At 51.6% G+C, this 15518-nt stretch overlaps 7 protein-coding genes across 7 annotated transcripts; 3 read left to right on the plus strand and 4 right to left on the minus strand.

The window, feature by feature from the left end:
• Positions 1-130: 130 nt before the first annotated feature.
• On the minus strand, positions 131-1384 carry SNOG_12585 (hypothetical protein; the record flags this gene model as incomplete). The annotated part of the gene is made up of 2 exons (XM_001802754.1): positions 131-786; positions 1051-1384. The coding sequence occupies 2 exons, from the start codon at positions 1382-1384 to the stop codon at positions 131-133; spliced, it is 990 nt and encodes a 329-aa protein (XP_001802806.1).
• A 1159-nt stretch (positions 1385-2543) lies between these two features.
• Positions 2544-3222, minus strand: SNOG_12586 (hypothetical protein; the record flags this gene model as incomplete). Its single annotated transcript, XM_001802755.1, has 2 exons — positions 2544-3059; positions 3169-3222. 2 exons carry the CDS (start codon positions 3220-3222, stop codon positions 2544-2546), a joined length of 570 nt encoding a protein of 189 aa, XP_001802807.1.
• A 1142-nt stretch (positions 3223-4364) lies between these two features.
• SNOG_12587 (hypothetical protein) lies at positions 4365-4889 on the plus strand (the record flags this gene model as incomplete). Its single annotated transcript, XM_001802756.1, has 2 exons — positions 4365-4675; positions 4703-4889. 2 exons carry the CDS (start codon positions 4365-4367, stop codon positions 4887-4889), a joined length of 498 nt encoding a protein of 165 aa, XP_001802808.1.
• A 352-nt stretch (positions 4890-5241) lies between these two features.
• SNOG_12588 (hypothetical protein) lies at positions 5242-5945 on the minus strand (the record flags this gene model as incomplete). Its single annotated transcript, XM_001802757.1, has 2 exons — positions 5242-5717; positions 5774-5945. The coding sequence occupies 2 exons, from the start codon at positions 5943-5945 to the stop codon at positions 5452-5454; spliced, it is 438 nt and encodes a 145-aa protein (XP_001802809.1). The 3' UTR covers positions 5242-5451.
• A 1383-nt stretch (positions 5946-7328) lies between these two features.
• On the plus strand, positions 7329-9617 carry SNOG_12589 (hypothetical protein; the record flags this gene model as incomplete). Its single annotated transcript, XM_001802758.1, has 2 exons — positions 7329-8206; positions 8432-9617. 2 exons carry the CDS (start codon positions 7329-7331, stop codon positions 9615-9617), a joined length of 2064 nt encoding a protein of 687 aa, XP_001802810.1.
• A 1326-nt stretch (positions 9618-10943) lies between these two features.
• SNOG_12590 (hypothetical protein) lies at positions 10944-11844 on the minus strand (the record flags this gene model as incomplete). Its single annotated transcript, XM_001802759.1, has 4 exons — positions 10944-10966; positions 11008-11106; positions 11260-11580; positions 11610-11844. 4 exons carry the CDS (start codon positions 11842-11844, stop codon positions 10944-10946), a joined length of 678 nt encoding a protein of 225 aa, XP_001802811.1.
• Positions 11845-13486: 1642 nt separating this feature from the next.
• On the plus strand, positions 13487-14551 carry SNOG_12591 (hypothetical protein; the record flags this gene model as incomplete). Its single annotated transcript, XM_001802760.1, has 1 exon — positions 13487-14551. One exon carries the CDS (start codon positions 13487-13489, stop codon positions 14549-14551), a length of 1065 nt encoding a protein of 354 aa, XP_001802812.1.
• Positions 14552-15518: the final 967 nt, after the last annotated feature.

The following is a 15518-nucleotide window of genomic DNA, read 5'->3' on the forward strand; positions in this document are numbered from 1 at the left end:
GTGTATGATAGGGGGGCGAGGAGGATTACAATGTTTATATGAAGTTCATGATATCTCGCGTCGTATGAGTTACCCTTGTCCATTATTACTCAAGCGTATCGTCGTATCCAAACGCCGCCACACTCCCCCCTCAAGGCTGATCCATCCAGTACTTATCCACATTCTCCGGCATCTCCACCCCATTCCTCTCCGCGAACTCCTTCCAATTCCACACTGGCTGCCACCACTGCCTTGTCGACACCCACTTGACCTTCTTCTTCTTAGCGTGCTTGACCTTCACCAACGGCCATTCCGTCTCCTTCACCTCACCCCCCCTGCCCTGCACACACAGCTGCAAGCACTTCGCATACCACTCCGGTACACCACCAACAGTAACATCCTTGATCCCAGTCAAACCCACAAGGCTCTCGAGCCCAAACATATACTTGTCGATCTCGGGTCTCTCAGACGCCATGGGCGGGCCGACGTTGCGCATGCGCCAGTGGAGGTGCGAGCGGTCCGCCATGTAGACGGTGAGTTGTGTGAGGAGCGACGATTGATTTGCGTCATCGGCGTGCTGTTTGAGTACCTCGACGAAGTAATCCAGACGCGTGCGCAGGCGCTTCACGTCCCAGTGCGAGCTGTCATTGATGCTGACGTCCACGGTGATGCTGCGTAGGTTGCGCAGCAGCAGTTGGCGGTCGTTGTAGCCAAATGCGCCGAAGATCTGAGGGGAGCGTAGAGAGGACGGCTGGTGTGGGTGGCTGTTGATGGTGAAGAGATATGTGTTTGAGCCGTAGAGGATTGCTGGGATGGGTTAGTGTTGAAGTGATTAGGCAAACGGGAAGGGAGTACCTTTGGCCTCGGTGGAAACTGCTTTAGAAACTAGGAAAAGTTGGGTCTGGGCCGGTTCGGGCTTTCGAAGTAGCACTCCGCTCCGTCTCTTGAGAGGTAATTTTCCATATTCTTGGAGGGATCTTCGTTGGGCTAGGAAGGAGGTGCTAGGTCCTTTGCTTGTCGTTTTAACACTCCATTGGGGCGGATCGTTGCTTACCAGACGTCGGGTGGTACCTTTTCGGCTAAGATACGGAGGGCTTGCCTTGCGATCAAAGGAGATGATGCTGTTGTGTGGCAGTAGGGATTCGTAGATGTAGACACGTAGTTCTGCCGGAAGGTCCATCAAACGGAAGTGGCCTTGCCGAATATACGACGGCGAATCTTCAGCATCGAGCTGAGCTACCTCTTTCTCCTTCTTGACGACTGCTCTTATCTTTTGGGCTAGTTGCTTACGTGGAGCCCGAATGAACTCATTAGTTAACCCGCTGGACTGAGGGTGTTCGCGGGCCTGTGGTGCATCGATGTGGAACGGGCCGTTCATACCCTGGAGGTTGAATTCGTCGTCCATCGCTTGAAAGTTGAGGTCGTTGTTCAGAGGGTGTTCTTCTTTCCACTCTGGAATCTGTGGTGGAACAAAGTAGCAGGACTCATTCACAACCTGGAGCTAGATTGGTATCGTTGTCGGTAACTAATTTGCTCGGCTTCTACGCGTTTTAAGTATCCTAGCGCGAGGTGGCGCAGTGAACACCGCGTCGTGATCAAGATAGGCAGCAGCGTGCCTTGGGGGCCTGATCGCAAGTGAGCAGGTCCTGGCGCGCTGCACCGCGTCGCTCAAGTTATCAGCTAGCGAGGCTGAGGAGCAAGTAAGAGAAAGACGGAGAGAAGCTGCGACAGGTAGTAAAAGTTGGAGCTTACGAGGTGCTAGTCCTACAACTGGGGATGAAGACTACCTGGGTAGCCTCGCGCTAGCGACGGGTATGACGAGAAGTGACAAACACAAAGCCTCCATCCATAAAACAACACGGCTTCGCCAGCAATGAAATCAATGACATCCCAAAGCTACAATTTACAGCGTGCGGTCAGTCACCTGCTTGCCTCCATTTTCACTCGTGTGCGCCAGATAGTCAGACAATGATCCGCCTCGTGGAAGCTCACCATTTGTAGTCAATAGTATGGAAGCAAACATTCTGCCGATTGCCGACCCAGTGTCATGTCTGTTCAAATTGGCAGAACCCGACATCGGTAGCCCTTTGGTTATAGTCGATCGCACACATGCGTAGCAGCAGTACAATTAGCGCATTCTCACCCCATGATGCCATTCTGCCTGAAAGGGAACACCCGGCACCAAAGATCTGGGGATCTTTACCCTGCACAACACACACGCCCAGCAGCATAAGAAACACCAAGTCGAGCCAAGAGCTGGAGGCAATAACTTGTATTGTTGCTTGATGATCTATACCCCCTTCACGACGGACAAAATTTGTGAAGTATTGTTGTGCAGTGTCGCTGCAGATGACGTTTCGGTCTAGAGGGTGTTATGCACCCCACACCACGCGTGTCTGCGTGCAGATATTGGTGTACTATCGCCAGCCTTGTCACGGGGATGCGGAAGAGTCTGGCCTGGGGTTGATGGAGAAACAAATCGTGACTGACTTGGCTGGGACAGGTGCAGGTGGGGAAACACCGTTTATGCCCTCGAGTCGTGTCGGATGGGCGTCGCAGGATGTTCAAGCAATCTGCTCGTCCTTGGCCATCTCTTGTGCAAGCCATTCTGCTTCATTCTGCATCTCCTCGTCGCTTCGGGGCTTGCGGCTGTCGTTGTCGACGGCAGGGAACTTACCCTTCTTCTCGTCCTCCGCGAGCTCCGCTCTGGCTGCCCGCTCTTTCTCCTGGAGCTGCTTGTTCAGGTCTGCATCCTCGCCCTCCATCATCTGGTAAATGGCATCTGTGCCGCCCTGCTCTTCTAGATCGTCCTTCTTCCGCGGTATGATATGCGCATGGACGTGTGGTACGCTCTGCCCCGCATCGACACCATCCTGAATGGCGATATTGAGCGACGACGCACCAAACACACGCTCGACCATGCGCGACACGCGCTGCACAGTCAAGAACAAGTCCTGCACCTCCGCAGCGGACAGATCATTGAAGCGCGGCACAACCCGGCGCGGCGACACAAGGACGTGACCCGGGAGCAGAGGCTTGAGGTTGACTATCGCAAAAGATAGGCGCGATAGGTGGAAGACCTAGCAGTACGCTCTCCGTTAGACACATACTTGGAGTTATTGAACAGCCTCCATCACGTGCAGGCTCCTGATATCTGGCACGTCCAATGGCATGTGAGAATGGACGCACCTGCGAGGTCACGACAAAGGAGCCAAACTTGATAACATCCTTGGTGAGCGGCATGCTTGCGTCTCCCTTGTTGCCCAGCAAAACGACAAGAAACTCAAATGCAGCTTGAATGAAATTGCCAAGGGCGGTATGCGACAATCACAGCTGCTGGAGGGCGTTTGGCGGGTAGCAGGTCAGACTCGGGGCGGGTCGTGTTTCCGACACCGCTGAAACGGAAGTTTCCAGCGAGGCTTCCATGCGTCGGCGTGTGGCAGCTTTACGCGATGTGCTGGTCTGGCCGGGGGCAGACTTGGACCCTAATTTGGCCGTGTCACATGCGCTGGCGGCATAGCCTTCCGCGTGGTGTTTCCTTGCAAATTCATTCGCGTGTGCCGTTCTGACCACTCCAACACCGTGGGGACACATCGTGGGGTTGGCAGTGCCATGGCGCAACACCTCCCGCCGGCGTAATACTCTTACCCCAGGCTCACAAGCCCGGCGCGCTCGTTATAAACCCGAGCTCCTCGACAGCTCCACGGTGTTTTGTTGACCTGCCAGCCTTCAAATCCCTTATCAAATACTTGTTGCTTTAGTGGAGCGTCTTGTGGACCTTTTGGCCTACCAACCGCGTTAGTGTTTTCGCTTTAGCTCTGTCCACCATTCCACAGCACAGGTCCGCCGAGTCCGTGAGAGTAGTGCTTGGCTGGAGTATTGGGTTTCATCGAAGCAACTCCTCTTTCAAAACAAATTGCCCTCCACCGTGTCGTATTACGCCGCTACTGTAGAGATTGCTTGGCGCGCGACCCATCCCAGACACGTCGAGAGGATTCCCGCTCCACATTCCTATTACTCTTCCGGCTTCGAAGAGGATCGGCTTGAGTCAAAGCGCCCTGTACTGGACCCTGACACATCGGCGCCAGTATAAGAGCTCCGAGTCCGTCACACTCAGCGGGAACCGGCCAACAACATCTCCCACTCTGCCGATTACATATACATATAGCCACGCGGCAAGCCGGTCAAGCCGTTGGATATCAGATACTCGGAGTCCCGATCCTACATCACCTGTGTTGATCATCTCCGTCTCACACACCCCCCGCTGAGCGCATCATCCCGCATACATACTCAACAAAATAAACACCCGCCGCCCACTATAAACTTACCACCAAACACTCCACCACCACAACACCAACGCTTTACCACACCACACATCGCCAACCATGGACCTCGTCGCCTCCTCCCGCGCCTACTTCGCCATGCCCTCCCCCACACCCGAGGAGAAAATCTCCCTGCAAGCGAGCAACACAGTCTACACCTACCACTGCCTCTGCTCACACCTGCTGCTCGCAACAACAACCCCGCTGCCCTCCCTCCCCTCCCGCTCTCACACATTCGACAAAGCACACATAATGCCCCTCCCTCCCGCGCCCACAAAGTCCTCCGCCCCCAGCGACCACTACGGCCTGCTGCTGTCCACGCGCATCGACAAGAGCGCCGAGATCATCCGGAGTGATACCGGGTTTGAGAAGAGGTATCTTCAACGCTGTGGACGGTGTAGCTTGGTCGTCGGGTATCAGTTGGATTGGCAGCAGTTCAGCGTGGAGAAGAGCGGGCGCAGGGAGGACTATGTATTCTTGCTGCCCGGCGGGTTCATGACGACGAGGGAGATGGTGTTGGGCCGGCAGGGGAGTGCGGAGGGCGAGAAGGGCATGGAGAAGGTGGGGGTTACGGAGGTGAAGGCGTAAGGGTCCCCGCCACCCGGTGTTGAGTTCACGTCCCGATGTTTACTTATGAGGATCGGCTTGGGCGTTTATTGGCTTGTTTCTTTTTCTTTTCTTTTCTTTTCTTTCCGGGTTCAAGAGGAGGAGCGGCATGGCATGGCATGGCATGGCACAGGTTTTCCCTTTTCATACATCACGATACCCCACATTGGCGAATGCGCAGGGCTTTTCACGCTTCCTAGAAGAGCCTACATGTTATCATAGACAAACAAGCGTCGCACAGTTTGGATACAAAAAACAGAATCTATATCCCTGTTTCATCAAAACACGACTCTATCTGCTGAATGCATCTTTTCACTTTGACATGTGCGGGTAGTTTACGTGTGTGAAGTTGATGTCTGCGATTGTGCTTAGTGACTATATGCACATCACCCCTTTCTGCCTGCGAAACACGACAGGCCCATGACCATTTCCAACGCCGATATACCCAGCATGCCCCCAAAACCCGAAGAGACTCATATCATGTATGCATGCCGAGTCGTGATATGATGCGAAGAGTGTGAATCGAAAGAAAATCCGCTCCCCTCTAGTTCTCCGCAATCGTCTTGACAAACTCCCTGTAATCCACCTCATTATTGCTCGCATCAATCGTGCTCTTGAACAGCTCATCCACCTCCTCCTCGCTCATCTTCTCGCCCAGATTCGTCAGGATGTACTTGATCTGGCCCTTGCCGACGAAGCCCGAGCGGTCCTTGTCAAACACCTGGAAGCCGCGGATGTACTCCTCGATGTCGAAGGGCTCGCGGAACCCGCCGGGCCGGTTGAGGATCTTGCTGAAGGTCTCGAAATCGACTGCGGGGCGTTAGTGATGCACGGAGCGGAGGTAGATGGTATGGGCATGGACGTACAGTCTGCGCCTACGCCGCGCTCGAGGTCGGTGATCTCAGCGAGCGTTGGGTTCTGGCCGCATGCGCGCAGCAAGTCGCCGAGGGCGGAGCGGTCGACGCGGCCGTTTCCGCGCTTGTCGAAGAGCTGGAATGCTTCGCGGTAGTTTGTGGAGGCCTGGGCGGTGTTATCCATGGCTGTTCTTTGAATGCGACGGTGTGCGGTGCGGAGTGTTGTCGAGTCAAAGAAGAAGTTGCGCGGTTGAAGCAGGCGAGGTGACACAAGGCGAGGCAAATGGGAATGTTGTTTGTGTTGCCAGCGCCCGTCGTCCCTGCCGTTGCCAACCAACCAACGATCGGAATCGGAGGGCGCGGGGTTGGCCGTGGGATTTGCGCGCGAAAGAAAGGAGACGACGTACCATTGTGCTTGTTTCTTTGTGTGTAGGGAAGGTGGGTGGTGGATGGGGTCTTTTGATATCCAAAACTCGGTGGTGACAGTGAGGTGAGGTGTATTTTGCGGTCGAGGGGGCTGCTTGGGGTACGTTGAGCGTGGACCAGGCCAGGCGGTGTGTCAAGCGCAAATATGGCACGCCAAGGTTTTGCTGCCCGTCGTCAGGGCGACCACCTGAGCGGCACTACCACGACGCTTGAGAACACCACCTGACCACGTGGAACTGTGGCGAGGTAATGCGAGCTGCTTGCGGTCGCTACAGTTCGCATTCATGCAAATTCTAACATTACCCGCACGCGCGCAACCAGTACGAAGAGGCCCGTGTTCGGATTATAGTGGAAATCGAGCGAAGTGGCCGGAGAGTTGGAAAGGGGCGGAGGAAGTCGAGGATGCGAAAGAGTGATTTGGAGACTGTAGGAGTGGTAGCAAATTCAGTTCGATTTCCTTGAAGCTGGGGCTCTACAAAGGGAGAATACGCGTCTCTGATTTTGAAAGATTCTCGCTCCCAGCGGCAACCAGACATTCGTAATTGAACGATGAGTTGGGGTGCCATCTGTTTGGTTATGTTTCTTCCTTTGTTCTTACAGATCAGAAAGAGATGTATTGTGGCACGATCAGACGTTACAGCCTTTGTCTCGGAAAAGTACGCATGGTTCTATTGTCGGACACCTTGCTTTGTGCGAGACTTGACATCGCGTAGCCTGCCTACTGGGGAGCAAAAGATTATTCCTGGACATCAGCGCAACGATATTGGAAAATGGATACCGAGTCTCATGTTGATATATAGTTAAAGTCGGATGGACAGTATTCGGTATATCGCATTCCGTTGCAGAGCGAGCTTACACCACATGGTCGGGGCCATCCTTTGAGCACACTTATCATGTACATAAAGGCGACACCTAGCCCCAAATAGCCGAGCAGTCTTTGTCAAAGTATGTTTCTGCTTTCGATATCACTCTGAGATACGCTTCTTCTATTTCTTTGTCCCCAATACCCCCACGTGTACATTACCTTAAGTTGACACATGGCAGCCGATGCGCTGCACCGTCGCCGTCAAGACTATCATCTTACGACTCGAAACTAGCACCATCTGCACACACCTAAACCCTCAAAATCAACGCATCCATCATGTCTGACGTTCCGGCTAGCGGGCCATCTGAAAGACCACCGACGAAGAAGGAGACCGTCGACAAATGGCTGAACAAAACAACCTACCTCGAATATGAAACCAAGCAAGATTTGGAGATCCTCCGAAAGACCTCAGCCATCAAGATTGGCGAGTTCCTGGAACTTCTTCATACCTCAGGACCACGTGCTTGGTTCTTGGATGAAAGCATCGATCTGTCGCTGTCCCTTCTCACAGACATGAAAAAGAAATCGAATTGCTTTGTCTTGCCAATCTGGGACGCAACTCAATTGTGCGTGATCGGGTCTGGCGCGCGAAAGGTTGAGGCTTCTGATGATCTTCTGAGAGAGAGCTTACAGGTTGGCGGCAAACGGTGGATTATTGTGCCGTGTAATGATGGCATGCTTCCTGCTCCATCTACCGCCATGAAAGATGATGGCAAAAAGGGCGACAAGACAAAGAAAGGCTATAAAGATGGAGACAGGAGTATTCCTTCAACACCGGAGGAAACAACGGATACCTCAGAACAGGCAAAGGAAGGCGAACCTAAAGTAGGTGAAGAAGAAAGCTTGCCAGTCAGTGAAGAGTCCGGAAAACCCAAGAATGCTTCGGAGAGAGGCGCTGTTAAGAGCAAGACAGCCAAGGAAGGAGAAAACGAAAAATCGGAAACCGATGAGCCAAGGTCGAACGACAGTGAAGAAACGGACAGGGTTCTCAAGTACAGCGGTACACATTGGGGTCTCATGATTATCGACACCGAAACCGAAGTTGCCAGGTGGTTCGATGGACTACTTGACATTAAATACAAGACCCGGAATGGCAGAAGAGTTGCCTCGATCAACCACATGTTGAATGCCGGAACAGCCGCTGGCAAAGTTTTGTGCGGCTATGACCGAATTCTTGGTCGCGAGCGCGGTAGATTTACAACATCTACGCTCAAATGGGTACCGCATCAAAATAGCGACAACACCACGGCACACGATTCTGGAGCATGTGGGCCACACATGTTTGCATGTCTAAACCACGTCTACCAACATCCCCGGGCACTAGAAGACCTGCATGCTCACTTCAAGAAGCGTGGCAGCGGCTCGGGGAGGTTTTCTAGAGGCCAGAGAGGATTTAGCTCGAGAGCTACTCGTCAGAAAATACAGGATATGATTCGCACGCAGCAAGAGAGTACGAAGACAGCGGACGAGCTGCCTCTTTGTCTCGATCCTCGAATGATGGAAATGCTGGGACTAAACATCACAGTGCAGCAGCTTCTGGCTGCTCTGAATCAGATCAACGGGAATGAAAATCTAAATGAAGAAGAGCCAGACAAGGCGAGTGACAAAGAATACCGAGCACAATACGAGGAAGCAAAAAAGAACAACACACTGCCTCGAGGGATTGTGTCTCTAGCCCAATTTGCTGAGCATGTTAGATACCTTAAAATTGAAGAGGCCAATCGTGCAAAGGGTACCAAAGACTCGGCACTCACGACCCGGTTGGAAATTGATGGCATCATATATGACATTCCCCGCAACGACCCAAAGGCCTGGAAGTCACCCACAGTACCCAAGACAGGTGTACCCAGAAACACTACCAAGTTACCCGACTTTGCTCACATGGATGACAAAACACTGACCCAATGGTTGAACCTGAAAGGCAATAAAAGCACTTTGGACAAATCGAAGACGGACAAAGCAAGGCACAGCTCTATTTCCAGCAAAGCAGTGCTTCACATGAAGTACAAAAAAACCTTCTTAAGCGAGCCAGACGCCGACTTTGAAAACGTGTGGGTCTTTGACACCGCAGTATTCAACACAGGCCAAGAAAAAGACAGACTCGGAGCCAGTAGGATCAAATACATGCTCATGCGCCACTACGAGCCCGAGACACTCACTTACATCCAACAATACAAATCCAAAAAGCGCGACCACGACGGCGGCGAACATGGACGCGATCCAAAGAAAGCAAAAACAACGTCGCTCTGGGTTACCTGCGACGACAAGGTAGTCGAGAACAACCTGACGGACGACATCAGAGCGGACCCGCGGGCTAGGGACAACGATATGATGACCTACCGCGCTCTCCTGTTCTTGAACGAGGGCGGGAGGTTTGAGAAGGAAGATGATGCTACCTGCCTCAGCTTTTGGATCAACACTCCTGGGATATTCAGGGAGGGCAGAGACTACATAGTCAGGGATGGGAAGAGGCAATGTACAAGAGGCCCGAGGTTCATCAGGGATATGATGGTAGAGGCGTTTACACTTGATGACGATGACGACGATGCATTTGCCGAACCGTAAATCGCACGTGTTTGTAAAGAAAGGTAAGAGTTCAACTATGGAGTTGCGTTTATTTGTGTTAGACAGTGTATATTTAAGATTTTGAATCATGTGTTGAATAGTTCAGGTCAATGTGTGCATAGTGAACGCTTTTCTTTGCGGGCAGTCGAACTCGCGCTAATGGGGCGTATGAACTGCTAATAGATGTTCTTCAACTCTGTAGCTGATACATCATAAGTATAGCAACATCCTATATTTAACATGGGGAGTCTTCCAGATGCTGCCGATCAATCGTTCTGTCGCGGCTGTTTCTGGTCTGGCAATTCGTCTGCTGGCAGTTCGTAAGGACTTTGTGAGATAATACATATAGTCTGGGGCATGTCAAAAGCGCAGCTGTTACCCTGCATGTCATAGGGAGACGCAGCCCTTATATAAGATGGTACGTCGACTTGCTATTACTAGTAGGGAGCACAGATATCTTTGGAGGGCGATAATATGTAGATATGGTTGGAAAAGAGAATTCTGCATGTAGTTGGGCAGGCAGGCGACGATGCGATGTGATGGCATGCGATTCAAGTGGAGGTGTGCAGGGAATTGTTCAAGAGAACAGTATATTGTCATTATACAAGAACGATATTCTCATAAATACCTCTGCCATCGAACTGCTGCTTGCGTTGTTGCCACTCCAAGTCAGAGACGAACACCCTATACATATACCGGTATCCAATGCCACTGCGTCGAAGACCGAGGACCCAGCGGCACTCAGGTATGAGATACAGCCTGTCACCACACTGCCAGGAAGGTAACGATTCCTCGAACATGTGCCCGACGATATTTGATCCAATGACAAGATGTCTCACATGCCCAAAGAAGCTACCTAGTTTCTCAATCGAACAGGGACTCAAAATGCTGGGATCTGTTCGATGAGCCGAAACCTTGCGATCGCGCCGATGCCCTTTTCTGTTGCTCGATTTCCTTTTAGATTGCAGAAAATCTTCCAATGTCGTGCAATGATTAGATGGGTCAGAACCATCTACTGCATCAACGTCCCAAAAATTGAGACGGACAAAATCCCGAAATCTCTTGATATGTGTTTTCGTACCAGCATGAGGTATGTTCAAAGATCTGAGAGCTGCTACAATCCTCTGCTCGACCTCGACAATGGCTTTTCGTAGCGTATTCACGTCATTCTTTCTTTGTACTGGGTGAACTTCCACTGTGGTGATCACTCGTCCCAGCGCCAACGCATTCCGAATTCTTATTTCAGTACATCTGACAGTGATATCAAACATACTTTTCGGCGCCCCCCACTTCTTTTCGTACATCGCAGTACATCGATCGCAAACACTAATTGTCGATCGGCGATATATCTTTCCCATTGCAGTACCTTGAGCAAGGATATCATACTTACTTTCTGGTGCTCCGTGGTTTTTATCCCTTCCAATCCATTTTTTCGATTCCCACATTGGAACCCACGATGGTAGTCCCTCAACATTGCTGGGCCCACTTTCTAAGATTCGAAGTGGGTATGATTTAGGCTGAGGATCAAAAAGTATCCAAATCGCAACACGATGGAAGTATTCAGCAAGGCTCTGTTCGCACTTGCCTCTTGCCATGAGAAAGAAAATATAGAAGAAAATGTTGTCATGGCAACCGCACATACGGAGGAAACCATGCACTCCATTTATCCTATCCTTAGGGTCAGTCACTTCGAAATTTCCACTCATGCAGCTCAGGTATGCAAGCAGACGATTCGCAAGCGACACCTCGAGCGGGTTGTGTCCATCATCAAACATCCCGTGGACAGTGAGGGATATTTGGGTTCTGGAAAGCTCTGACGGCGCATTTTGAAACATGCAATGTTTAGCCGACTCGAGAAACCTGCGATATTTGATTTCAATTCGGCCGCATTGCATGACTGGATCTTGTTTTGGAAGTGTGGCTTCCTGAATGACCCAAACTCGTCGCCACCAGGGCCGCGAAGCTATCATTTGTATTCCGAGAAATGCTAACTCATCAGGAAACCAGTTATCTCCTGTCTCCTGGCGGGACAGATGGCCTTCGTCCATGATGTAGTCCCTTGCTGCAAGTAGTACTGTCTCAACGGCCTTTCTTCTTCTTCCCGAGACTGCTCCTGTATCCTCTTCTGGAGACAAGACAGGCTGCGAGGATTCTCCGGGTATTGGAACTTGTCTTGATTGAACATTTTCAAGTTCCTCTTGTAAATTGGCCGTTGAAACGGATACATCATTGATAGAACCTAGCCAAATGCGTACCTTAACGGCATTTTGGTACACAGCCGCCATCCCTTCCACTTGCGACAGACGTTCTTCCCAATCAGACTGGTTGATACAGATGGCATCGACCCAAAGTATACGCTCTGAAGCGCGCTTTCGTAGATGTCGTAATGCACTCTCTAGATTTGTCGTTACTTGGAACGATTCGTAGCAACCCATCCCTGGGGACGTAGCTGATACCCGTCCATGAGGAGGTTCAGCTGTGGGGAGCTGATGGTAACCAAGTTGGATAGGTTTTGTTCTCGTAGCATCGCCCCATACGTATGACAATGCAGTATACTCTGTTTGGGGTTGCCTTTCCAGGATATTGGCATGGTAAATTGTGCAATATACGCAATCATCGAAGGCACCTGGATGTAGGCGTACTAGTCGAGTTTCAAATCCCCCACGGAAAGGCTTGGAGAGGGGCTGGGAGAGAGGCTGATATGGAAAAGCACTTCGTGGCCTAGTCATGTTCTTGTTTGTTCAAGTGAAGAAATTAGTGGTACAGTTGTGAGAGGTTAAGAAATGCTACAAGGCTGAGTCGGGGGTTTTATTCAAGAATCTAAGAATACCGGTGAAGCATAGTGGCGACTCATACAACCATGTGACCTATGAGAAGAAGTGCGGGGTTATATCAGCCAGGATTAGAGTCTCGCTTCTGCCTGAGGTACCAGTTGACATAGCGACCCTACATAAATCTGCCCACGCAAGTGTGTACGAGACTGACTTTCGAAGGCCCAGACAACGCTAACGTGTCTAAATCCAGAGTGACGAAGATTTAATGTTACTACTCTAGCATGGGCGATATGCTCTAATGCGTACGAAGGGCGCTGTTCAAGTCAGGCTTGGAGGGGACGGTGTAATAGAAATTGTAGAAGGGAGTGCATCATACAAATTCAAAATCAGCTACAGCATATTCCTTTCATGAAATTGATTGCAATATAGTTTGTGCGCACGAGTTTCTAGTTATTATACACCAAACAATGACACCTGTTTCTTCGTAAGCATACGCTTGTCATGGCCACACCTGTCTCTGCGAGGCTTGAAGTTTTGCAGCTGAATAGTGCCCTACTCGACAACACTAGCTAGTCATCTCCCGAAGCCTTGCCCTTACCCGATCGCAGCCCGTAGTGGCATTTCTCCTTGAGGCTCGATTCAGGCCACCATACTTGAGCACATTCAACGGGCACTAATCTAGTCAGCTCTCAGCCACACCGCTTTCGCACACAAGACAACTGCACGTCCTGGCCTCGTTTCACATCAGGTGCTAACTCTACAACACCGGCGTTATTACATAAATTTTGGTCGACGGAAAGCGTCGGGAGAGTGCTTGGGGGCCCATGTGGCTGAGCAACCTGTGGAGACGGTGGTTCTTAGGGAATGATGAGAGGTGTATAGGACAAGTCTGCCTGATGAGAGGGGTGGGCGAGGGAGAGGTACGAGTAAGAAGCATGTTGTGTGAGTTGGATATACAAGATGTGTTGCGCAAGTTGGATGATGATGTATCAGACGACGATATCTTTTGTTAGTATCACAACATCCTGAATCTCGACATTGGGACACAAGATAGCATATCTCTTAATCTTCTCCATCAAACATCCGCTTGTTGCCATGTCCTCCGACACCACCACCTGCAGAACCTGGCGCATCACCGCCCCAGGAAACATCACTGCCAACCTCGAACTCGTCACCATCCCGCGGCCCACTGCAGACCATCTCGACAAGAACAGCCTTCTCATCCGCGTCGTCTCATCTAGCATCTATAAAGGCGACTGGTATCCCGTCGAGCTAGGCGGCGTATCCAAGGTGCTGGGTGTCTCGTATCCCAACACGCCGGGCTACGACTACGGCGGGCATGTCGTCGCCGTGGGCCGCAAGGTCACGGACGTGAAGCCCGGCGACGTGGTATTCGGGCGCATGGATCCGATGAAGCAGGGCTCACTTGCTGAATACATCGTCGCGCCAGTCGAAGGCGTGGCGGTGCTACCGCAAGGAGTGTCACCGCGCCAAGCAGGTACCGCCGGCACTTGTGCCCTAGCTGCGTACCAGAGCCTCGCGCCGTTTGTTGAGCCCGGTGATCGGGTCCTGATCAACGGTGGCTCTGGTGGCGTTGGCACGTTTGGCATTCAGATTGCCAGGGCGCTGGGATGCAGTGTCACGGTCACGTGTTCTACGGAGAAGATCCGCCTTTGCTCAGATCTCGGTGCTGACGATGTGATTGACTACAAGCGTGAGGACGTTCTCAAGGCGCTGCAGAAAAGAGGCCACGTCTTTGCGCACGTTGTAGACGCAATTGGCGGGTCGCCTCCTGAGCTGTACACGCTTTGCGACCAGATCATGGTGCCGGGAAAGAAGCGGCACTTCGCCTCAGTAGGTGGCAGTATCAACGCTGCGTCCGCTGTCAACATGTATTCCGGCTCGATGCGCCCGTCCTGGCTCGGAGGATCGAAGACCAAATGGACTCCGATCATCGCGACAAACGTGCATAAAGACCTGGCACAGATCGCAGTGTGGATGGGAGAGGGAAAAGTGAGGGCAGCCATCGACTCGACATTCTCTTTCGAGCAGGTACCGGAAGCATTCGTAAGACATAAGAAGGGCTCCGTTGCTGGGAAGATTCTGATCGATGTCATGGAGGGCGGCGGAGAAGTCTTACCATCGAAGGAAATGGCCTGAGTGAGCCATGTCGGAAGTTTCTGTCGGACCACAGCTGATCACGGGCACTGATATTCCTGGTAGCATCGCCAATGCAGCGCATTTTGTTGCTCGAAAGTAGCTTACAGTCACAATCCAGACTCGGTCATCATGGTAGCTGAGCTTAGCAACGCGACCGAGACCATTTGACAGCTTGTCGGGAAATGGCGCGGAGAAGCTCTGCACAATGGCAACCATGAGATGGCGAAGGTGGAGGCCTGGTTGTCTTGAAGGCATTTAGTAGCCCATCGGACTATGCGCAAACTCAATAGATCATGAATTTGACCGATTTTCTTTTCACTTCTTCCCTCCCCAATCCAGCTAGGGCTTCTCCCTCCATGTGGTCATGAAGATATGCCTGGCCAATTAGTTTGATAAGCTGCCTTTTGCCGCCAGTTACATCTTTGTGGGATGGTTGTAGAATGACAGGCACCGAATAGCCGAGCAGGATGCACGCCATATCCCCAGGCATCATCTCTCTCGGGCCAACGCCTACAAACGATTGTTGGGTTCCAGTTGTTCCAGTTCCGTATGCGTAAGTAGGATATGAGTCATTAGGCGTCGACTTAAAGAATTTCCGGCCATGTCTAACTTCCTCCACACGCTTTAGGTATTCGACCAATGCGCTTGGTTGTGGTACTCTTCTTCTCCTACATAGTATGCATGCTATCCTTGAACGGGGGTCCGCGGGTGTACCCTGTTGCTGAGCTGGCCAAACTTCCTGTCGTGCTTTCTAGTGTGCTAGGATAAGACGTTGGGGATGACGAGTGAAATTGATCATCCAGCTGGACATCATTTGCCGTTGCCTCATTTAACAATGGCAGCTCGTTGAGGATGGAAGTCTTGAGGGTCACAGGACTCTCGTTTGCTGATATTGGCATCGGAGAAGTAGGCCGTCGGATTCGTTCCATCACCTTCGTACCTCACATGTAACCCTCCGTTACGAACA

This window comes from Parastagonospora nodorum, assembly GCF_000146915.1.
Source record: "Parastagonospora nodorum SN15 chromosome Unknown scaffold_23, whole genome shotgun sequence".
Taxonomy (NCBI): domain Eukaryota; kingdom Fungi; phylum Ascomycota; class Dothideomycetes; order Pleosporales; family Phaeosphaeriaceae; genus Parastagonospora; species Parastagonospora nodorum.